The 24,096-nt window shown below is 42.0% G+C and overlaps 1 protein-coding gene across 2 annotated transcripts; it reads left to right on the forward strand.

Annotated features, from left to right (window-relative positions):
* The first annotated feature begins 1,685 nt into the window (after positions 1 to 1,685).
* Positions 1,686 to 22,035, forward strand: vwf (von Willebrand factor). 2 transcript variants are annotated; one of them, XM_029523011.1, is made up of 53 exons: positions 1,686 to 1,901; positions 2,042 to 2,093; positions 2,214 to 2,357; positions 2,628 to 2,730; positions 2,826 to 3,034; positions 4,265 to 4,386; positions 4,996 to 5,215; positions 5,297 to 5,419; positions 5,503 to 5,614; positions 5,710 to 5,756; positions 5,872 to 6,008; positions 6,147 to 6,285; positions 6,514 to 6,614; positions 6,696 to 6,891; positions 6,972 to 7,187; positions 7,369 to 7,615; positions 7,708 to 7,802; positions 8,052 to 8,203; positions 8,304 to 8,407; positions 8,491 to 8,629; positions 8,737 to 8,871; positions 9,891 to 10,037; positions 10,563 to 10,703; positions 11,230 to 11,328; positions 11,424 to 11,580; positions 11,928 to 12,095; positions 12,204 to 12,339; positions 12,439 to 12,748; positions 12,912 to 14,076; positions 14,160 to 14,264; positions 14,690 to 14,833; positions 14,911 to 15,054; positions 15,170 to 15,334; positions 15,504 to 15,550; positions 15,646 to 15,823; positions 15,991 to 16,232; positions 16,336 to 16,525; positions 16,618 to 16,959; positions 17,054 to 17,292; positions 17,475 to 17,577; positions 17,733 to 17,804; positions 18,079 to 18,183; positions 18,297 to 18,502; positions 18,610 to 18,759; positions 19,064 to 19,180; positions 19,360 to 19,540; positions 19,836 to 19,876; positions 19,973 to 20,089; positions 20,367 to 20,465; positions 20,903 to 21,031; positions 21,126 to 21,165; positions 21,257 to 21,354; positions 21,482 to 22,035. In XM_029523011.1, exons 1-53 carry the CDS (start codon positions 1,896 to 1,898, stop codon positions 21,665 to 21,667), a joined length of 8,562 nt encoding a protein of 2,853 aa, XP_029378871.1. In that variant the 5' UTR covers positions 1,686 to 1,895; the 3' UTR covers positions 21,668 to 22,035. The 2 variants fall into 2 exon arrangements, with proteins under 2 accessions (XP_029378871.1, XP_029378872.1); XM_029523012.1 differs by lacking the exons at positions 1,686 to 1,901; positions 2,042 to 2,093 and having other exon boundaries at positions 2,218 to 2,357; positions 2,628 to 2,729; positions 2,824 to 3,034.
* The last annotated feature ends 2,061 nt before the right edge of the window (positions 22,036 to 24,096 follow it).

A 24,096-nucleotide genomic window follows, 5' to 3' on the forward strand; every position in this document is an offset into this window, starting at 1 on the left:
CGGCACTGATACGCGCGTCGTGCTGTGCGCGCCTGTAGTGTACCGCCCCCACAGACAGCAGCCTGCAAAGGCAAAAGCTGCAAACTACTCACCTCTTTCTTCGTCCTGCGTGGGATTCTTTTTTATTATTATTATTATTTCCTTCTTTCAAGTTTTTATTTTTAGAACTACAAAGCTCTTTCTTTTTTGGGGGTTCGGAGGCATTTTTATGTTTTAGAAAGGGAACATTTGCGCCAACAGGAATTTCCCAAATATCATCACACCGAACATGACTCTGTATTCACTCACACCAGACACTTAATGTCTTTATAGATTGTTTTAGCAGCTACTTTTTCCCCCCAATTGTTGCCAACTATTTAAATGTCACAGCGAAAGATTCTGTCCTGTGATGGGCCTGTCTTTTCAGCACATACTGGTACAACAGTGGGCACAGCATCAAGTTTCTGCACAACATGCAGCTTTGGATGACGTAATTCCCCCAGAATAAGAACGGCGCGTTCCCGTATTGAATATACTGTACATGAATGAACACTGTGCACGAGCATGTCCTCTCGAGCAGCACAAAGACAGTTCAATGTGTAAGCCTGCACTATAATTTATTATGAGCGTTATTGGGAATATTATTTTTATAGTAAGTCATTGCTTTGCTACTGAGACAATTCAATTGCATTTCACTGATCAGTCCCAAATCATTTATAATTCTTAGACAGCTAATATCACTGAAACCTGCCTCACAGCGTCTTCAGGGGAAAAAAATAGTTATTTGGAAACAAGCATATCCATCTATTCTAGTCGAGTTAAATTTCATAGATTACTTACAATTGCAAGCCCTCATGCAAAGATTTGTCGATACACAAACTGTGTGAACACATAGAAACTGTGCTTGATTGACATAATTTTGCCTCATTTTAGCTTTCTTATCACCTTCTAGGACATGATGATCAACATTAGTACATTAGTATATTGAATTGGACAGTGTAACAGTGTGCTCAGTATACATTTACAGTTTATTTACAATAACTACTTAACATTAATCACAGAGGTAACATACCTGTGGACAACCACACTGTAGCAAAGAAGGACAAGAGTTGTCTTTATTTGGACATTCAGAAGTATTCATGGTTACTGATAGAAAAAGTGGTTTTAAGTTTTGGAGAATGTGACTCTGGCTGTGAATGTTTGTCTAAAATGTCACTCTTTTTCTCTCTTATCTGTTTTTCCCAAATTATCGGTTAAGGCTGTACCTGAGAGTATGGATCAAAGTATGTTCCCAGTGTCACATGGGGCCACATGAGAAACCCCATGTCCCATGTCTGTGTGAGTGTTTATTTGTATAATTTTAGCACAGCTTAGTCATGTGTTTGTGTGACAACACCAAAGCAGTGTTATTGCGTGAGATATCACCAGTAAGTGTGTTTTCCACAAGACTTGTTTAGGTTGGCACCGATACAGATACGCATGTGTAGACTAATCACTCAGCCAGGCGATCAGTGGGTATATCCTGGTATTGTCCTGCTGAATCTGTTTGATGGTGTCAGTCCGCGGGCACTGAGTTGTGGACAGAATGATTTCTGCCCTTCTTAACATAACCTGGTGAAGGGAGGGACTTTAAGCTAAGGCCATGTATAATTGGGCGTGTGTATTTTCTTCGGTATAAAATACAGCTTCAAGTGTGCATGAGTGTTTTTTTTGTGTGACAAAGGGCTTGACCCGTTTCTTAGTTAGATAGATAGATTGTTACTTTATCGATCCCAGAGTTGAGCATAAATTTGACACAGACAATCATATTGTATCATCATGTCCTGACTGAGGTCTGAATGTGCAATATTTGGATTGTCTGATTCTGGATTGTCCGCCTTTTCTTTGCAACTCTGTGAATTACCTGAATCTGGACCATGGAGGTAGGACTAACTTTGGAGAACTGGAGAAAGATGGTTACTGAAAGCAGTCAAAAGCTCTTTCACAAAATAATACTCTATTTTTCCTTGAGAGTATGATGGCAATGTTGGTATGGCTGATAGTGATTATCTGTGCTTCTCAGGGGTCTGCGAAGAGCTATTGGCGAGAAATTTGGGTTCTCCTGCATCTGACAGGTATATGTCATATCAAATGTCCAGATTCTTTAGGAGTAACCAAAGTAACAGTGTTACAGTGTTATCAGTCATATAAAATTTCTTCAATTAATTGCATATTGGTTTATTTTGTGTGCACAGCATGTGTGGCAGGTATGACAGGGAGATGCAGTCTGTTCGGACGACACCACATCCACACATTTGATGGGGTTTTGTATGAGTTTCCTGGCGATTGCAGCTATCTACTGGCTGGGGACTGCAACCATCGTTCCTTCACACTTCTGGGTGAGTCATAGACTATTCAATACAGACAAAAACAGGTTTGAATTCTAATGATGTCCGCTGTTCATCCTGTGCATTTCAGTATGAAGTGTACATTGTATGGGTTTGATTGTGTGATTTCGTGTTTCTCGTGTGGCAATATCTTTGACTGTAAGTGCTGTTTGCTTATTTTGATTTTATTTAATTTTTAATTTTATGCAGACTCAAAATACAGCCTTGTGTTCCAGGGTGTTGTATCCATATAGTAAAACAAAAAATATTGTGCATCTACAGGGGATTTTGTCAATGGCAAAAGAACGGGTGTCACTTTGTTTCTGGGAGATGCCTGGGAGTTGCACCTTTCTGTAAATGGACAGCTCACACAAGGAGAAAAAAGGTAGCTCACTACATGTTTAAGTTCTCATGCAAAAGTTAATTGCAACAGCAGAAAACCCACAGCCCACAATTTTCCTGTGTGTCTCCTTTTTGCAGACTGTCTCTGCCTTACGCATCTCATGCTGTGTTTGTGGGCTCTGAGCTGGGGTCTTATAAGCTCTGGAGTGAGGAATTTGGCTTCACTGTAACCATTGATAATGCAGCAAACATCGCATTGACCCTGACTAAGCACCATTTCAACCAAACCTGTGGCCTCTGTGGAAACTTCAACTCTGTACCAGCTGATGAATATACTGCTCAAGAGGGTAGGTGCATGTGGGGAAATTAGCAGAGTCAAAACGCTCTAACTATGCGTATGTCAGATACTTGGATGTTTGAGAGTGAAGACAAAATAGGGAGGGTCCATTATTACTGGAATTAAGGAAATGATTTGAGTCACTGGCAGTCAGAAACAGGAAGAATAGCAACCTAGTACAGGAAAAGATAACAAGGGAAAGCAAGGGAAACAGTAGTGGTATGTTGAGATTAAGGAGAAATCTGTCAACTTATTCATATGTTTGTGTGTGTGTTCACCAAAAAATTTAAGGCATGCAATAAATAATTGCTAATGATGTAGAACTGCATCTGAGTGAAATTTACTTGATGCTAATCAAATGCAGATAATAATGGTAATAATCAAAATAATAAGACAACTTTTGCCCATCTAGTAAACTCAACATTTTTAGTTATGTCTGTTTTCCGTTTTTGCTTAAGGTTTGTTATGTTCCCCTAAAAAAAAATATATTAATGAGACATTTATTCAAGATAACATACCAGTTAAACTAGCCTATATATATAGCTGAAAAAGAGAATAATGAAGAATTTGCATTATATTTAACTGCAGCCAAGTTGAAGAGACCAGACTTCTCATCCACCGGCAAGGTGAAGGCGCCTCTAGATAAACACAGACCAAACTGAATTGGCTTTGTTCACTTAATCACTCATCTTCTACCGCTTATCTGTTTCCGGGTCATGGGGGGGTGTTGGAGCCAATCCCAGCCAACTTCTGGGCAAGGGCGGGCTACACCCTGGACAGGTCGCCAGTCTGTTATAGGGCCAACACACAGAGACCAACAACCACTCACACTCAGACCCACATAGAATTTAGAGTCACCAACTAACCCAAACACAATGTCTTTCGATGGTGGGAGGAAACTGGAGTACCCAGAGGAAACCCACGCAGGCACTGGGAGAATATGCAAGCTCCACACAGGCCAGGCCATTTTCTTCATGAAACTGACCATGTCCAGATGAGTTGAATGAATTAGCCAATTAGTGGCTGCCAAAGTGTATCAATCTGATGATGGGAGGATGGTTCAATCAAAAATAACACACATATTTGAGTCAACAAAGAGAACTATCCCTCAATAACAAAACACCAATATCCAAAGTAATTACATCACCATTTAATGCAATCAAACTCTATTTTCTATAAGTAATATTTACAAATTCAACTAAGTGTGTGTTTGTCTGCCTCTGTGTCTGTGTGTTTTCAGGATTCCTAACAGAGGACAGTTATGATTTCGCAAATTCATGGGCAGTGAAGGGGGCTGATCAGTCCTGCCGACGTGTCTCAACCTCTGGCCAGTCCTGTAACAGCACCAAAGACACTTCAGCGGTGAGTATGCACACACACGCACAAATAAACATACATTTGTTAGAACATCTGCAAGTTACTATGTGGTGCTATGGCAGAATTGCTAAGATTGTGTTTACTAACTGATTTTTTCCCCTTAAAGCAGTAATATTTTTTAAAAGGTAAAATTTTGGCCTATGTCTTGAAATCTCTTGGGTTGCTTCAGGTCCTTTAAAGGTTAAGATACAAACCACGAACCACAATGTTTTCAGTTCTGAGGGCTTCCATTTTCTTTCTCCACTAAGCTGTAAGATTTCTAATAAAAGCTAGCATGAAATTCTCCAAAACACTGCATCATTGTGTCAGCATTTGACTGGGACTGGTCTTATGCATACAGCATACGTGCAGATGGGCATGAGACCCCAATCTCTTTAAAATGAAACTGCTGGTAGGCCAACAATTCTGACTGGTAGAGATGCAGTGGTGTAACATGCAGTTGCTGTGAGTGGGTTGATATGAAAAGATCAACCTGTTTTTGCAAGAATATTTATTTTTTTCAGTTCTACTAATGAAATCCTTTAACCACCAAAAGTAAACAGAAATTAATATATAAGTCAACTGGTCTGTGTGTGTCTATCTCTGTTTGTGTAGATTTTGTCCAGCTGCAGTGTGCTCCAGACCTCCAGTGTTTTCCTACACTGTGCCCACATGGTCTCTCCTGAGGCCTTCCTGTTGTTGTGTCAGGAGGAGGCGTGTCACTGCAACCACAAGGACGGAGAAGACTGCTACTGTCCGATCCTGTTGGAGTATGCCCGCACATGCCACGCCCATGGGATACTTCTTCAAGGCTGGCTTGAGGAGAGCAGCTGCTGTAAGTTGGTCAGTCTGTGAAAGGTAATAGTAAGCTATAAAGCTACATCTGTGATCTATATATGTCTTTTTGCATATACAGTCCCCAAGTGTCCAATTGGGATGCAGTACAGTGAATGCACCAAGTCCTGCTCCACAAACTGCCATAGTCTCAATATCCAGGAGGTCTGCAAGGAGGAGTGTGTGGACGGCTGTACATGCCCTGGTACCCTCTCATTCAGTACATCTCCCTTTATTGCTCTATCTGTCACTAGTAGCTGTGGCATAGTTTGTATTTGTGTTTTTCAGTGGGTAAAGTCTTGGATGGGAATCGCTGTGTTGAGATCTCTGAATGTTCATGTTTGCACATGGGAAGACATTTTCCTCCAGGATCCTCCGTGTCTCAGGACTGTAACACTTGGTGAGAAGACACAATGAGAGGCCAAATATTGCATGAAGTACATTCAGAGAATTACCAATCAATCCAAACTGTTCATGAATTGTCCTGTCCCGCAGTGTTTGCCGTCACGGTTCTTGGGAATGTACCAATGAAGGCTGCCCTGGTGAGAGACATCTACAGTCTAAGTGCATTAAGTTAATGCACTTAATTACACATCCTCCTGGTTGTGAGTTACTAATACTTTCTTATAATTTTTTTTGTGTGTTCTCTTTGTAAAGGTGAATGTTTGGTCGTGGGTCAGTCTCACTTTAAGACCTTTGACAATAAGTTCTTCACCTTCACTGGCCATTGTCAGTTCCTGATGGCAAGAGACTGTGCAGACAGCGGCTTTTCTGTCATCATTGAGAATGTACAGGTAATGAAGAGCAACTCCCACACAATTTAGAAAAAAAAATTCTCTTGCACAAATCATATCACCCTGGATTGTTATGTTGCCACCACTCACTTCTTGTCATCTACAGTATTTCTGCTGTTTACCGATGTTGTGTTTTAGTGTGCAGATGATCAGGATGCAGTTTGCACACGCTCAGTGACTCTCACCCTGCCAGCTCTGGAGGACATGACAGTGAAGCTGAAGCATGGTGGAATTGTCTCTGTCAACAGCATGGACATTCAGACACCTATGCATCATGGTAAGCTGCTTTGGTGGATGAGTGGACAGGAATTGGATTGTATATTTCCTCTAGTCAAATTTATTTCCTCTAGGCAACTTTATTTCAGACTTTCAGTCAAAACCTACTACTTCTACTATTACTAATAATAATATGTTAAACCCTTTTTGATTATGTTGATTTCGGCAAAAACATCAAATAGTAGAATTTTATATCATTTGTAGTAAATTATTGTGTGTAATTTTACAGGCCATCTCTATATCCAAAGATCTGTCCAGTCTTCTGTACATGTAAAGTTTGGTGATGGCTTTCGCCTTGATTGGGATGGGAAGGGCCGAGTGCTCCTAAAGGTGTTGTATGTTTATGATTAAAAGTAGTTTCAGTGATGATACATGTGTGAAAAGATAAGCAACTTCTGTCACCTACCACAGCTTGGACCAAGATGGGCGGGGCAGACCTGTGGTCTCTGTGGTAACTTCAATGGTAACCAAGGTGACGACTTCCTTTCTGCTTCTGGCTTGGTGGAGGCAAGCCCTCAGGCTTTTGGCCAATCCTGGAGGATCAATGGAGATTGTGAATCCACATACAAGCACGTGACTGATCCCTGTGCCACTAATCCCAAAAGAGGTATATATGAATTTATATATATACACACAGAATGGACATTTAGACTAAACTCTAATTTCTAATCCTCCCATGCGTTTCAGTACATTTTGCAGAGGAGGCATGTTCGATGATGATGTCTGAAGTGTTCAGTGCATGCCACTTTTTGGTGAACCCGGCTCCATTCCAGCGGTTCTGCCGTTATGATGTGTGTTCATGTGCGGATGGGGAGGAGTGCCTCTGCTCAGCTCTGGCTGCTTATGCTGCTGCATGCACTGCCAGAGGAGTGCTGCTCAGCTGGAGGTCTCCCTCAGTCTGTGGTAACTGGTTTATAGTCATTCTTACTATTAATGCAAATGCAAAAGTCAGCAATAAAATGTTCGTAATCAAAATTTCAAATCAGAACATAAGCGGCAGATAAAAAATTATTTTGGATATAAAAAGACAGTTTAAGTGACAACAAATGACTGATCGGAGGAGGGCCTGGTTTGGTTTTGTCAGCGTTGCAGTGCCCCGAAGACCAAGTGTATGAGGCCTGTGGTAGTCCATGTGATCGCACATGCCGTGCTCTGTCTGGGGCTGAGCCTGGCTGTGAGGGGGAGAAGTTGTGTGAAGAGGGCTGTTTCTGCCCTGCTGGAATGTACCTGAGCGAAACTGGAGAGTGTGTGCCTGCCGACCTGTGCTCCTGCATGCATGATGGACAGCTCTACCAACCTGGTGATGTCTATGCGGATCACAACAGCATTTGGTCAGATACTGTGCATTTGAATATTCAGAAACTAGTCTAGTTATATTATCTTTACTTATATTTTTTGTATTTGTCCTTACTTGTGTTTGTAGCTACTGTGAGAATGGCTCCATGCGCTGCAGCTCCTCTGAAACAAGTAATTTACTATCTGACCTCTTCTACGATGATGACCTGGCACCATCCAGAGGTACAAATACAATTACGTCCAAAAGCCTATTTTTTGTGTAAATGTCTGTGTTTTTAAGAAAATTTGGGTTGTATCTTCCATTTGACCAGCTGTGTTTGGATATTTGCTGCAGTACGCCGTGAACTACTTGTCATCCCAATTTCACTTAAAAAGTTAACCTGCTCTGCTATTTCTTTATAGCCTCAGGAAAGTTTTATGTTTTTGAAAGTTGACTAGAAATTTCAACTAATCCTGTTTCCCTGCACACAGAGCGGAGGTCAGCCCAGTGTCCCCCACCATTAACTCATGCAGAGTGCAATGCTGGAGAAAAAGGCCTTGAGTGTGCCAGGACCTGCCAGAACATGGATCTGCCCTGTGTCAGTCTCGCCTGCATCCCTGGCTGCCTCTGTCCGCCTGGCACGGTAGGTTATATGTGTGCACTTTTGCATGTGTGTGTGGTTAAAGCACCAATAAACTTTAAGAGAGTATAGTATAGTGATTGATTAATGAATCAATTTTCAGGTACGTCACCGCAGAGACTGCATTGCACCAGAGCAATGTCCCTGTTACCATAACAACAGGCCATATACATCAGGACAGACCATCTCTGTGGACTGCAACACCTGGTAAAAAGATGAGTTGCATATTTGGCTATGAGAGATACTATCTGCAGCCTGCTTGCTCAATGCTATCTATTTTGGTTTTACAGTACATGTGAGAACAGAAAGTGGCGCTGCACAGAGAAGGTGTGCGATGGTGTGTGCCGCACCATAGGCGAGAGTCATTACATATCATTTGATGGCCTAAAATACTCCTTCCCTGGCCTCTGTCAATATGTCCTGGTCCAGGTAAGAGAGAGAGATTCAGAAAGAGTTTTAGGATGAATTCAACAGTGGAATAAAAAATAGAAAAAAACATTTTCTCTCCCGTCCATTATCTACTTTTCTCTTCCTAGGATTTGTGCAATGGAGGAGACGGTTCATTCAGGGTTCTGGTGGAGAATGAGGCCTGTGGAATTGTGGGACATCGCTGTGCAAAGGCGATTAAAGTTTTCTACCAAGGAGGATTGATTGTAATGCAGCATGGAGAGGTAACACATTCAGAGATACCCACACACACATACAATTTAATGTTATTTATGTGCCATCTCAGATCAGTGCTTCTCAATTGTTTTATGTACCCCACATTATAACTATTGTAGTGTAGTATTACTACTATAGTTAATACTATAGTTTGTCTATAAAATTGTTAAAAGTACACCTCTGCATAACATTACTAAAACAAAGAAAACTAAAAAGAAGAAATACAGATCCACTTACAAAAAGATTACCTTTATTAACCCTGTTTTCAGTCTGAGCGAATTTTCAGAAAAGATGAATGCTGCATCAATCTCCGGGAAAAAAGTCACAACACAAACTTGCAACAGCTGCTTAAACCAGTTGCAAAATAAACTTAAAGGAAATGAATAAATGATAAATATAATTTATCTGCATCATTACGTCAGGAGCACAACAGATAAAACACTTTAAACTTTCTCTTTCTTTCTTTCTTTCTGTGTGATTGATTTGGCTGTAGTTTTATGCTGGATGCAAATAAAACACTTTAACCTGCAAAAAGAAAATGAATAAAAGAAATTGTGCATATTCTTTAATCAAAAATGACGAAGTGTTTCACAAGATTAATGGTATAACTCAAGTGGCTTATTAGCATGATTGAAGTCTAATGTCTGTTAATTTCTTTGGCTTCATGGCTTCAGTTTTTAGACATAATACACGCGGTCTTTATTCATCTCCATCGTTTAAAGACACACCACATCAAAGTGCCACTGCCACCGACTGTAGCAAGTGTGCAATTACACTCAATTACTGGTTTGGTGTGGCAATGAAAAGGATAAGACATAACCTTAAGCCTGTTCGCTGGGGTCACAAGGTCACCATCAATCAATAAAATATTTACCATAGATTTGTCACCTGTGTATATATAAATAAATATATAAAATGTGTTTACATGTTTCTGATGCATTTTGTCATAAACATAAAATAATGTCAGCCTCGTGACCAAACTCTTAACACTTAGCATGAGTATCTATGCCATGTTCATCTTTTACAGGTAAAGATGACGAGGCCGGTGCTGCAGGGCTCAGGTGTAGAGATTATCCGATCTGGGCAGTTTTACACCCTGCTGCTTGGTAAACACATTTCTCTCAGCTGGGACAAGGGAACCCATCTCCTGGTCCACATCGCTGCTTCATACAGGGTACTGTCATAGAAAATTCTGGTATTTAACCCATGCTATGTTTTGCATTATCTGGTACCTACATACTCTATATTGTATTCATTCATATAGATATATGTTGCTTGCTTGACCCCTGTTGTGACAGCACTTTGAGATACAGCAGAGGGTCCGATTGACACAGGTTAGAGTGTTCCGTAAATAAAGAGGTCCTTGTGATGGGTTTGATGACATTGTTGATTACTTGTGATGGCCCTGTGAGATCTCAAGGGAGTGTTGTACCTTGGTGGGGGTTGTTATGAAAGCAAGTCGGGACCTCTGGAACACCATATATCTTGACTATCCACAGAAACGCATGAATGTTTAGTTAAAACTCAACAGAAACAGCTGACGTGTAAAGACTTTATAGTTAAAAATTCTCTGTTAACTTTTTGCCACCACAGTACTAATATATATCAAACCCTACTTATATTGGGTTCCACCTTTTTTTCCTCATACACCTTATATGAAACGTATCCCTTTTTGTTTCCTGCCTGTTACTGTGTTTAGGGCCGGGTGTGTGGTTTATGTGGTAACTTTGATGGAAATGTCAACAACGATTTGATGAGCAGTAACAACCAGCTGGAGGTGGACAGTTCCCACTTTGGGAATTCATGGAAGGTTGTTCCCAGCTGCGCGGACGTAACACAGGTGAAATATTAGGTCTCTCATATTATGAAATATGGAATGGAGCATGAGAAGTTTACAGTTTCACTTCAGTTTTTTCATTAAAAATAAAGATTAACAGCAACAATTTATCTCAATCGTGCAAAAATGTCTATTGTGGCAGTGGTAAAAGTCACAGTAAAGTGTGGGCAATATATTATAATATGTATACCTTGACTGAAGTGTGAGATTGACATTTAGATTCAGTATTGAATTACACTTTAGGATTGGCTCTGTTAATATGATTTGCTTATACAGTATTTGTCTGTGTATAGTGAGGTATGATACAAACAGATTGAAATTTAACTATTTAATTATACTTTTTAAAATAGTCTCCCATCATTTTAAGTGTGAACAATTTGCAGTTGGTGTTCTGAAACATGAAAAATTATTAGTTTGGATCCTAAATTACTATTTCATTACTAGGATGAGACACATTATTCTATAGTACACTACCATGTAAATGCTAACTGCTTAATCAATAGGTTTGTGTGTGTCTTTGTCTCTATAGGTACCCTCTCCTTGTAGTGACAACTTTATCAAGTTAGTAACAGTGGAGCAGTCATGTCGTGTGATCACTGGTCCCCTCTTTAAAGAGTGCAACAGCCAAGTAAGTGCCATTACAGATACAGTGGATTTCCCTTAATTCCATGTCCATTTCTCATGTACTTGACACTTTCCTTACCCTTTCCGGTTTGGGTCTAGGTGGATGCAGAGCCATACATGGAAATGTGCGTGGAAGCAGCATGCTCCTGTCCGTCCGTGGGCGACTGTGCGTGTTTCTGTGATGTCCTTGCAGCCTACGCACAAGCTTGTTCAGAGAGGGGTGTATCTATCAGCTGGAGATCTAATGATCTTTGCCGTGAGTGTGAAGTGAATTTTACTGTGCCAAACTGTTTCTCAGTTTTTAGGGGAAAAAAAAAAGTCTCGGCTGCATGACTTATTTTTGTGTTTGATTGTTTACTATCTAAATTGGGAGTTGTGGTGAATTTACATTGGATTTCATTTGATGTTCTATTTCCAGTTTATTCTGTGTCCCACACATGCACATTTCTGATCAGCTGTGATATTCTGAAACTGTCTTCTTAAGGGTATCAGAGATCGCTGAAGAAAGAAATGTACAGTGGGTAGTGGTAAAGGTCAAATGCAGAGCCCAAATTTCATTGGACCCTTTAATAATAACTTAAACTGAACCCTTTGTTTCCGTAGCAATGAGCTGTGAGGAGCTGAATCCCCGGGGACCAGGTGGTGGGGAGGAACTATGCCAGTGGAGGTATAGCACATGTGGTCCTGCCTGCCCAATCACCTGCCAGCACCCTGATCCCCTCGACTGTTCGCTCACCTGTGTGGAAGGTTGCCATGCTAACTGCCCTCCAGGTGCAAAATTTACTCAGTGGACATTACAGTCACATATTTCTATATGCAGCATTTCAATACAGAACAGATATAACTAAATACATGCTCAAACAAACTTGTTAATCTCAGGTCAACTGCTTGATGAGGTGACAATGCGCTGTGTGGCTCCATCTGAGTGTCAGGTGTGTATCCACGAGGGTCAGAGAATCTCCCACGGCAACAAGGTCATCCTTAACCATGATGATCCAGATCACTGCAAGATATGGTAATACTTCATTGAATCATTCAGTAATGATGAATCACTGGTGATTGATACTTAATAGATGATAGCACATCTTAAAATGCTTTGTTTCCTTCTCCATAGCCACTGTGACAACAACACCCTTAACTGTGAGGCTTGTGCCTCCCCCAGCATGTTCACTACTCCTATGCCAACACCCTCCTATTCCACCTTTACAACTCTGCCCTTCACCACTTTAATGCCTGAAGGATTGTGTGATCGTGCCATGGATCTGGCTTTCCTACTTGATGGTTCAGAAGCCCTGAGCGAAGAAGAATTTCAGACAACCAAAGAGTTTATACTGGGAATTGTTGAACGATTTCGCATGGGCTCAGCTCACACTCGAGCTACAGTGCTGCTTTACCATTCTGGAGTGAAAACGTATGACCTGCAGGTAGATAAATATATACTGTGCACACCATATACACAGTGTGTAAACAATTCATTCACACACTGTATATGGTGTTGAATTCAGCTGAGTTATTTAGCTCAGAAATAAACTACTTTGCTGGCTTGCTCAAAATGAATGTCACATTAAAGGTCTTATGATTCTGCAGGTTCAAAAGTGGATATTTAAGAAGACTGTGCGTGAGTTGCATTACACAGGAGGAGATGCTGCCTTCCTGGACGAAGCTGTCAAGTACCTGGCCATCAACATTTATGATAAGAACAAACGTGAGCATGCTGGTCGTGTTGCCATCATCCTAACTGCCAGTGCCAACCCTCGTCCTGTCCGTGCTTTGGTCAAGATGCTCCGCAAGAAAGCCATCACCACACTGACCGTGGCATTGGGTCCTGGGGTAAACATGGGGCAGATTAATGACATCACCAAGGCCAACCCAGACAACAGGGCCTATGTGCTTAGCAGCACAGCCGAGTTGCCTGATCGTTTGTTAGAGCTGACAGATTACCTCTGCACCCTGGGGCTGGAGCCAGAGGTGGAAAAACCTCCAGTTCCAAAGCCCACTGTGGGGAAACCTCGCCAGGGGACGACCACCACTACCCCAACTCCACGTCTGGAGCCAAATCCTACACAACATCATCCCAAAACCCCAACATCCACTGCACCAGCTGGCTTGTCTCCTATCACCACAACACCATCTTCCATTTCTCCAGGCAAAGATGTGACATTCATAATTGAGGGCTCTGATTCAGTTGGTGAAGCCAATTTTAACAAGTCACTTCTTTTCCTGGAGGAAGTTATCTCACAGCTGACAGAAGAGGAGGAGTTTATTCGCATCACTGTGATCCAGTACTCAGTATCTGTGACTGTGGAGATAAGTCGATGGGAATTGAGGCAACAGAGGACGCTGCTGCTTCAACGACTGAGGGAGATTCGTTGGAGAGGTGGAAGTAAGACAAACACAGGTGCAGCTCTCACTACAGCCATTCAGGAAATTGCTACTGTCCAGCCTTCACACGGGCCCACCCCTCCTCAGCTTGTCTTCCTTGTGACGGAGAACCCACCCACTGACACAGTGACACGCCCACCGTCCACCACCACCAACACTCAGGTTTATCCCATTGGAGTTGGACCAAAAGTACGTGAGATTGACCTGTTCCCATACAGCTCCCCTCAACAACCACTAATGGTTGAGGACTACAACCGTCTGACAACCCTAGTCCACCGTATAGTCAATATCACACACACCACAGTCAGGCCCCGCTTTCCCACACTACCACCCCTGGTTGCCCCAACACTCTCCAGCCTACCACCCTCAGGTACATAAGACAGACACTCATTTAACCTTTACTCTACAGTGAGTCCATTGCTGTTACTCATTTGTAAATATGTCTTCCCATAGTGCCATGTAAGAAACCTTTGGATGTGTTGTTCCTGTTGAAGGCTGGAGACACATTTGAAGACATGAAGACATTTGTCAAAGCTTTCATCAAGAGTTCAGATATAGGTAGGTGTGACTCAGTACCTACATGCACCACTGTGTTTTTAATGTATGTTGTAAAGTGTAGTGCAATTTACTGACATGTAATATTTTACTTTCCTGTTTTCAAAATTTTTTTCTGTAATGCATATATTTCAGCACATATTTCCCAGCAATTTGCAGGCTGACTGAGTAGGCCAAGAGCAAAATTGCCGCCCATTGGCGGCAAGTCTTATATAGTGTATATTGTATATATAGATATTGCATTGTATATATTGTACAATGTAAAAACATTACCATATCAATAGGGGGTTCACTTGAGAGCATTTTTGGTATTTTATTTTTACCATTTCTATAACATAACTGTAAAGCAAATACAGTATATACTACTAATGCTTCCTCAAGGTCTTCCTTTGCTGTATTGAATCAATTATTTAACTGCATTTGTGTAGGGCTGAATGGCACTCAGGTGAGTGTGGTCCAGTACGGAGACACCAACAAGGCAGAGCTCACTTGGAAGGATGAACAGAGCAAATCACACCTCCTGGGCCTGGTTGAGAGCATACAGAAAAGGAAAACCACCTCTTCTGCACTAGGTAGTGAGAAGCGCATACACACACATGAAAGCAGGCAAAAGTCCCCACACAGTCTCACTTGTTCCTTCTGTCTGCAGGATCTGCACTGCGATTTGCTGTGCAGACATCCATCTCACCAGGCAATGGGGGAAGGGTGGGTGTACCCAAAGCTGTGGTGATGCTAGTGACTGACAAATCATCTGATGATGTCAAAGAGGCAGTTGCAGAAGCTGTAGCAGCAAGTAATTAAGCCACCAATAGACTAACCATGAATCTATATGTTCAAAATGCAGTCCTTTCAACACTTCTATGTCAGTTCTAGTGAAGTTTCACTAATATAAGAGTCTCATTCTTCAGGTGTGTCCGTGTTCCCCATTGGGGTGGGACCAGGATACGACAGGAGTGAGCTAACTGTGCTCGGACACCATGGCAACCAAGACAACACGCTGCACTTGAACAACATGGATCAGTTACTCATGTTGCTAACTCTGGACCATGGTTACACAGAGAGAATCTGCAGAGGTGCTTACACATGCACATCCACAGTTTAATTATGTGCAGCAACCATAATTAATCCCAATAAATTTGTGTATTCCTTTCTCATTGTTTAAATAAACAGGTTAAATTTTGAATAAATGTGGTGATTACAATTACTGACAGAAGAGGAGATAATATTTGCTTTGTTTCTCAGCTGGTCCACCAGGAGTGTGTGTTGATGATAGTGGAAATGAGAGAAAGGTGAGTGACATTCAATATCAGTTACATTAGTAATGGCAATACAGCGCTTTTCACAGCCACTAGAACACCTGCATCTTTCTTTCTGTGTGTTTCAGCCTGGTGAGTCATGGCTGCTGGATGACGGCTGCCACTCTCTCCTGTGCCACCCGAGCGGAGCAGTGACGGTAGAGAATCACAAAGTAAGCTGTGACAGGCTGGAGCCACCGGCGTGCAGAAACAACATACCCCCAATCAAAGTCCAGGAGACCTGTGGCTGCCACTGGGAATGCCCTTGTATGTACATCAAAGTGATCTACTACACAACATTTTTCATTTGAGCTGTTAACTATGACTGTGGAGTCTTACATTCCATTCTATTTATATTAGTTATAAATGGATCACGTGATGTCCTGACTCCTGTGCAAACGCTGTCTTCTCTCCTGGCTGCCTTGCGTTGACAGGCATGTGTATGGGAAGCTCCACCAATCATGTGGTGAGGTTTGACGGCTTGGCCCTTAGGCTGGATGGGGAGGGATTGTGCTCCTACACACTTCTCACTGTCAACAAAGGCATCAATGAAAGGTCAGAGGTCAAACTCCACAGTGGGCCTTGCCTGGGCTCAGAGAATTACAACCAGGTCTGCATGAAATCCATGGAAGTGATTCATGGCCCGCATAAACTGTTGCTGATGGATGATATGAGGGTAAGCGGTTTGTGAGAGCTGTGTGTGCAGACACTGAGATTGATCATTATAAGTGAGCCTGTAATGGTTTAATTACTCACTGCATGTGTTTGTGTTTGAGCAGGCAATGATTGATCAAGAAGAGCTTGCACTGCCATGGCGATATGGTGGCCTGGAGCTTGTGCGTTATGGAGGAGTGATGCTGCAGCTGAAATCAAACCACGGATATGTTCTGACGTTCACTCCTCAGAGCAACGAGTTCACCATCACATTGCTGAGTTCCACGGCAACTGATCCGACTGCTGGGCTCTGTGGTAAATGAAATAAGATCCTCATTTCCATCTTTCATAGTGTAACCGTTTCTTTGTCTTGTAGTGTTTGATTATTGTTTCTTTCTTTCCTTCAGGTGCCTGTTCAGGGGAGAAAGCTGACATCCTGTCTTTACGTAATGGCAGCTCAACCACCAACCAGCCTGCCTTCATCTCAGACTGGACTGTGGCTGTAGATGGTGGTGTGTGTTTGCAAAAACGGAAGGCAGTGTGTGTGTCTGGAGCAGTAATGGGATGTCAGGCCTTACGTTCTGAGGTGTTTCAACCGTGCCATGAGCACATTCCCGTCCAGGTATTCCTTTCCAAGTGTGAGGAACAGGCATGTGAGGACACAGATGTGTGCGAGCTCATCTCTGCCTATGCACGCCTCTGCAGACAGAGAGACGTGTGTGTGGACTGGAGAAGCCCACACCTCTGCCGTAAGTCACTTATGTGTAAATGTTTTGCACCTTGATGGCTGCAGTGGACACATTTTAAGCTTTAACATAAACTTTCGCTTCATTTGTGTTACAGCATTAGCGTGCCCCAGCTCCATGGAGTATGATGCATGTCGGACAGGTTGTGTAGAGGACTGTGGCAGCATACAGTCGTTGCCTGGTGACTGGTCGGTTGCCAGGGGTAACGAGACATTCTGTATGGACACACCTACTGAGGGCTGTTTCTGTACTGGAGGGATGGTTTTGCATCAAGGAAAGTGTGTATCACAAGAAGCATGCACACAGTGTGTCGATCCCCATGGACACACATATATGGTGAGTTGGATGCATGTGTTAGGGAATCGACCTCTTAGTTATGGAAAAACACCTGCTGATAGAATATAATAGGTCAATCAACATGCTCTCCATTAAAGTCTGCAGTGAGCTCCCTCTAGTGTTAATTTCACATGACCAACTAATGCATTAAAAGGAGCCATGGTTTGCTTTTGGTTTGACAGTATATGCAGAGTTGGGTACCAGACAACAACCCATGTCTGATTTGCATGTGTTTGGACCAACAACGCATCAACTGTACCGCCCGGCCTTGCAATGATGTCACACGTAAGCTCCACTTCTCTTTCTGTTGCGTATTTAAGCTCACTGCATCTGTGTTTTCTGGTTTTAAGCAACCTTAATCATTTTGCAGTGTGAGTTTACAACATTTTGAATGAAGGCTGTACGTGTCATATATGTATATATTATATGAACATGTGTAGGTCCAGTGTGTGGAGCTTGTGAGACCCTGAGAGCAAAGAAGGACTCAAAGTGCTGCCCAGAGTATGAATGTGGTATGTGAAAAAACAGAAAATGGCATATAAATATGATGTTATTATTTCCAGGTCCAGGATTACCTTAATCAAACAAGCACAACAGATCTGTCACTGCTCAATATGTGATGCACATGATCTATGCCTATATGGCGACATAGAGTTAAAACTTTTATCATCTCATATAAGGAAAACCATTTAAATTACTGGAACCGAAAATTTCTATACTCTGTATTTATCAGGGACTTCCATATATCGCCCACCTTCAATAGACTGTCTCACTCTGAATTTTAAGTGTGTGATCTGGTGAATTGTGACCCGCCTGAAGTGCCCCGCTGTGAGGATGGTCAGACCCTGATTCTGAAAAACCCTGGGGAATGCCAGCCCGTACACGAGTGTGGTAAGTCACTCGTGGCTTTCCTGTGGAACACATGGGAATAATGAAATATAAAACAGAGCATACAATTGTCTGATCTGCTTGACATGCTTCTCTTCATCTCTATTCTGTTTCAGTCTGCAAGAAAGAGGAATGTTCACTGCAAGCTCCCCCTGCGTGTCCCACACATCGCCAGCTGTCAGTCAAAAAGACAAAGTGTTGTGATGTGTTTGAATGTGTGTGCAGTTGTCAAAACTCCACCCGCACCTGCCCTGCAGGGTACATTACATCCTCCACCACAGATGACTGTGGCTGCACAGAAATCAACTGCCTGCCAGACAAGGCGAGTTTGTGTCTTCATGAAACTTTTAGGGAAAAAGGACCATCTGTTCTGTTGCTGTTTTAAACTTTTTCGAAAACTTTTCCTTTTTCAATATTGTGTCCATCCAGGTGTGTGTTGTTAGTGGGGTGATTCACCCAGTGGGACGTGAATGGGAGGAAGGATGTGAGAAGTGCAGGTGTACACAGCTGAAGGACAAGGAGACATCTCTGCACACTGCTCAGTGCACCCCACCGGTCTGTGATCGGACCTGCCCTCAGGTGACGGATACACACGTACACATGAAAAAGAAAACGCTAAGCATTCACAGTTACATGATGATTTCACAGCTGAGACCCAAGCTATAATTTTATACATGTTTGTGGGAATTGCTGTCAATTTTGATTGTACACTGATCATTGAAATTTGCTTTGGTGGCCACAAGATGACAAAGACAAGAATGAGGCTCACAGGTTCAGCAAAATTAAGTGTAATGCCAAAAAGAACCAAAAATGTAATGTCTTCGTATGAAGATGCAAAGTCTTTGGTAGTTCATACGTATCATATGTTTATTTTTCATTTCAGGGCTCAACATACATTTTATCAAAAGGAGAGTGCTGTGGGAAGTGTAAACCAACCAGTTGTGTGGAGTCAGAAGGAGAGATGCGAGGAGACACTCTGATTGGGGGAAGCCTCAGACATGTACGTGTGTTAAAAATTAACATGTTGAAGTGATAATGTGGAGTGACTTGATCATGATTTCCTGTCAGATAACAATCGTGCTGCTTGTTCTGACTGTGAACACAGATCCAAAAAAAGAACCTGTTGAAGAGTCCTCTGTTTTTGAAGATGCTTAGAATATCAACTGTTTTTGTTTATAGGTGGGCGAGGTATGGCAGTCACCACATGATAAATGTGTGTTACACGAGTGTGTGAAAGTGAAAGATGAAGTGTTCATCTCAGCAACTAACATGAGCTGCTCAGTTATGGACACTCCCTCCTGCCCTTTGGGAACAGAGTTACACTGTGAAACCCAGGACTGCTGCCCCCGCTGCCACTGTGGTAAACACATACATATTCATGTGAAATTACTCGCAGTCACAGCGTTTTGTACTGAACAAACTAGTGGTTGTTATTTCAAAAGCCTCATGACTCATGACTTATTAATCTTTTCCCTCCCATAGTCACATACCATCACATACAGTCAATATACTGAGTTGCAGTTGCAGCTTCTGTCCAGCAGAGGACTCTCTCATCTTATTCCTGCCTAATTGTCCCTAATTTGACCGTTAAAAGCCTACGGCTTAATATATACTGTTAAAAAAATTGCAGTACAAATATTTGCTTTTCTCTACAGCTCCTTTAGATGCCTGTTTACTCAACAGCTCTGTAATAGCAGTAAGTTGAACAGAAAACAACACTCTTCTATCACATACACATAAGAGAACTTCAAATATTACTTTTACTGGACTATCTGTATCTGTGTTTGTGCAGTCAGGGGAGAAGATAATGGTGGATGTGTGCACACACTGTGAATGTATGGTAGAGAATGGCGCCATGAAGAAATACAGACTGTCCTGCAGGAGAACCAGCTGTCCCACTTGCCCCATGGTAACATCCATCAAGCCATCCAAAATTTTTTTATCCCTATCACTGTTTGTCATCGTCATAACTAACTAATACATTTAAATGTCCATTGTTGTTATCAAATATTCTCTAACTCTAGCATTACATTTCCTCCTTGTTCATCGTTAAATTGAACTGAATTGGAATTATTAATTAGCAGAAAATGGTCTAGTCACATTTATGTGTCTGTATTTACAGCAACGTTCCTCTGATGACTTCATATATTAGCTAACATGCATTATTCTAACCATGATATTTTCAGGGCTACACGCTGCAGACGGAGGAAGGTGCTTGCTGTGGTCATTGTGTTCCCACTGCCTGCATCATGCAGAAACCAGATGGAACGCTGATGAGTTTGCAGGTGGGTGCTTTGTGTAAAATGCCATACCTTTGTTATGATTAACATTGTCACACACACAAAATGCAGACATACTGTTGCAATTATTTACAGTTGAATTAAAAATGTATGATAATAGTGTAGTGTATAAACTTTACTGTACTATGTACACTATACAGTGCAGTACTCTACAATGCTTTGCTATACTATGCTATATTATACTGTATACTGCATAATATTATCTTATACTATAGAATATTATACTGGACGGTACTATACTATGCCATATGATATAAATAACATGCTCTGCAGTAATACATAATTCTCTGTGCCACAGTATTATACTGAACAAGTTATACTTGAACAATTTTGTTTTCATTCATTCCATTTACCTCTGATACATTTTAAAATGAAGTGTCTCAGCAGTAGTGGTGTTACATACATGCTCCATATTCCTCCAGGTGAACACTACTAGCCAAGATGGCTGCAACTTATACTCCTGTGGTGTAAACAGGAAAGGAGATCTTGTGCTGCAGAACAAAGTGACCACCTGCCCTCCTTTTAACCGCCAAGCCTGTCTGGATGAAGGGGTACGACCATTACACAAACTCATTCCCACACCAACAATACAGCTTCTGCCAGCACATTTTTACGTTTTTTTTCTTCTTATCTGTTTGTTTTCAGGGGAAAGTTAGCCAGATTGGAACAACCTGCTGTGAGATGTGTAAGTTGATCTGTGCTCTCTGCAACACTGGTGCACTCTTCTGAAAAATCCTGAAGCTTTGATATTAAAAAGAGTGTGTGCATCTGTGAAGGTACGGAGCCACAGTGCCGGAAGGTGGTGGGAACACTTAACTACATCAAAGTGGATGATTGCCAGTCAGAGAACCAGATAGAACTGTATTACTGTGAGGTAAGAAACAACACACACACACATAAATTTTTGGTGTTGAATAATACTTTTTCTCCCTAGGATGAGCCTGCAAAGTTCAATGAAATCACAATGTTATCCATCACCTCTCACCCTTTCTGTCTGTCAGGGAAAATGTCACAGCAAGTCCATGTTCTCTCTGGAGAAGGCCTCTGTGGAGCAGGAGTGTGTGTGCTGTGCTGCTGTGAAGACAGAGCCTCTCAGCGTTCCCATCCTTTGTGCCAACGGTACCCGCAGCCACCACACTGTCCTGTCCGTCTCTTCTTGTGACTGTCTGTCCAAACACTGCAGCTAGAGAGGGAGAGTTTATAACAGTAGATGCATCCAACTAAAATGAATCCATATAAAATCGCAACAAATAACAATAAAGCAAGCCTGCAAGTTTCTATGAGCACAAGTTTTTGTCTGTCTTATAGCCTGACCATTTTTTTTTATTGTACAACTGTGTAGAGATTGTGTATGATAATTAGATATTAGAGATGTGGAGTAGTCCTTTCCAGATTTTCCTTTTCATGTGAGATTAACTATGAAACAGTTGGAAATAAAAAAAAATGAATAGCAATAGAGTGAGCAATAAAGGCAGTAGTGGAATATAACAATGCATTTAGTCCACAGCGGTAGCTAAGTACAACAAAACATTTGGTAAACAAAAATAAACTGTTGCTACATCAACAATCGAAGTGCTATTTGCTGTATTTATTTGTGTGTCGCCTTTGGTGTTTGTCTACAGAGGGTGGGTCAGGTCCAGTTTCAGCTCAGGCCAACTTCTGCCACCTTTTACACACAGACACGCACACACACCCCCTGCAGCGGTAGCGTGCATCGCACCTTCCCTTCCTCTCTTATGGAACGGTCAGGGAATTAGCCGCTATGTGCGCGCGCGTGTTAAGCCAGGGGTTCCGGGAGCGCGCGCGGATTGTCCACCGTCTGAGTCCGTCTCCAGGCTGCGCGTCCCGCGCGTCTTATCATCCATCTCCAAAGCACAGAGCTGATCCTCCAGCCGCACTGGTGAGTCCACTCTCTCACTTTTCTGTAACGTGCAGGCAGCTAGAAAAGAAAGAGAAAGAAAAACAAAAGCAAAGATGTTCAAAAAAACAAAAAAACAACTGCGCACTCCACCGTCATTGCTGTTAGTTGTTTTGTTTATGTCGCCTGCAGGCAGTTTGGACAGTGTCCTTTTTTATTATTATTTATTAGTTTATTTTTATATTATTATCATTATTATTAGTATGCACTTTGGCACGTTTGTGTTTATTAATTCGCTGCTTGCTTGTGTTTCCATGAAAAAAAGTCAGGCAGAGCCGCTGCCTTTATTAGCCCATTTAAATCCCCCGGTGGCTGCAGCGGTGTGTGTGTGTGTGTGTGTGTGTGTCGGGCTGCTGAGGCTGGTTTTTCCATCTGACCATCTGCGCGCAAACAACTGTTGCGCCCATGAGCTTTTAATTCAACACATATTTGTCGCATAATCACCTCCTGACAACTGCAGAGGGATTTAGGCAATCAGAATGCAAATGAATTAATTATGATATAATCTGTTGATGCTTTTGTCTTGGATGGACGTTTCCATCCAAGAGAGAGAGAAAAAAAGAAAGCAAAAACAAAGCCAGGAAAGCTGACAAACAGGTGAGGTGATTAGGAGGGAAAGTTTGATTGTTCATGGTAAAATGTTGTGAGTTCCTGTTGCATCTTTAGAGAGGAGTGAGCAGATGTTAAAATTAGCGGTGTATAATCTGCTGTATTCCAGGAGGGACAGTATTAGGCCGCTCCCCTGCTGCCCTCTGCCCTGTAATGTTGGTGTGAGGTGCTGATGACCCTCCGGCCTCTGCTGTTGAGCTGTCAGCAAGCTTACATGTCTTTAAATCCTGTGATGAGACGCACACTTTGACTAAATTGCGTACTCCTTCTGTGCCTGAGCAGCCCGGGAGGACATAAAAAAATGATTCAGACCCAAGATAATGGAAACCAAGAACAAGAAAGGGAAGCTTTATAACGTCTATGATCTAACTTTGTACCTCTGTGTACATTTCTTTTGGTTCATTCTGCTCTGCTGTGCTGTTTTCAGAGGAGACCATACCTGAGTCACCCAGAGTCCAAGTCCTGATGTCTTTACTTGCTTATAATGTCTAGACACAGTTTCTGTGCAATGTAAGGATCTTCAACCCCACCCTGAAAAAAGTCAAGTTTGTACTTCAACTCATTGTAAAAACATGTTTTCCTTTGCAAGCCTTGTTGAGATTGTATAAATGAGATAATGAGACATATCATATCATCAACACATATATCATAACATTTATACCTGTTGAGTTCCTCTCTATATTGGTCTACATCATTGGTTCTGCTTATATAAGATGCCATTGTAATCATTGATGTTCTGGCTGATACCACACCACGTGTGTGTGTGAGTGTGTGTACATATGCATATTGCTTCTCATGAGCTGCATTAACATTCTTGGAAACTGCAGGAATATCAGCCATTATGGACACTAAATTATGATCATCAAGTTTAAGTGGCTAACTTCATCTGAGACAAACAAATTCACACCTCTCTTTGTTTCTCCAAAGACAATGACAGTTACAGTTACGGAGTAGCTGTATTAGTGTAACTATACAATGCAAGAGGCTGATAAGATGACAGCTCAGCTAAACATTACTTAGTTTTGTCCCACTGAACCCCCTCTCCTCTATCACACTGTCCATCTGGTTGACTTTGTTTAGCTGAAACTG

The sequence above is a fragment of the Echeneis naucrates genome, chromosome 16, assembly GCF_900963305.1.
Source record: "Echeneis naucrates chromosome 16, fEcheNa1.1, whole genome shotgun sequence".
NCBI classification, from domain to species: domain Eukaryota; kingdom Metazoa; phylum Chordata; class Actinopteri; order Carangiformes; family Echeneidae; genus Echeneis; species Echeneis naucrates.

Coding starts and splice junctions, on each gene's coding strand:
- vwf (XM_029523011.1), top strand. Junction 2,731..2,825: donor CTCACACAAGGAGAAAAAAG/GTAGCTCACTAC, acceptor TCCTTTTTGCAG/ACTGTCTCTGCCTTACGCAT. Junction 12,749..12,911: donor TGAAAACGTATGACCTGCAG/GTAGATAAATAT, acceptor ATGATTCTGCAG/GTTCAAAAGTGGATATTTAA.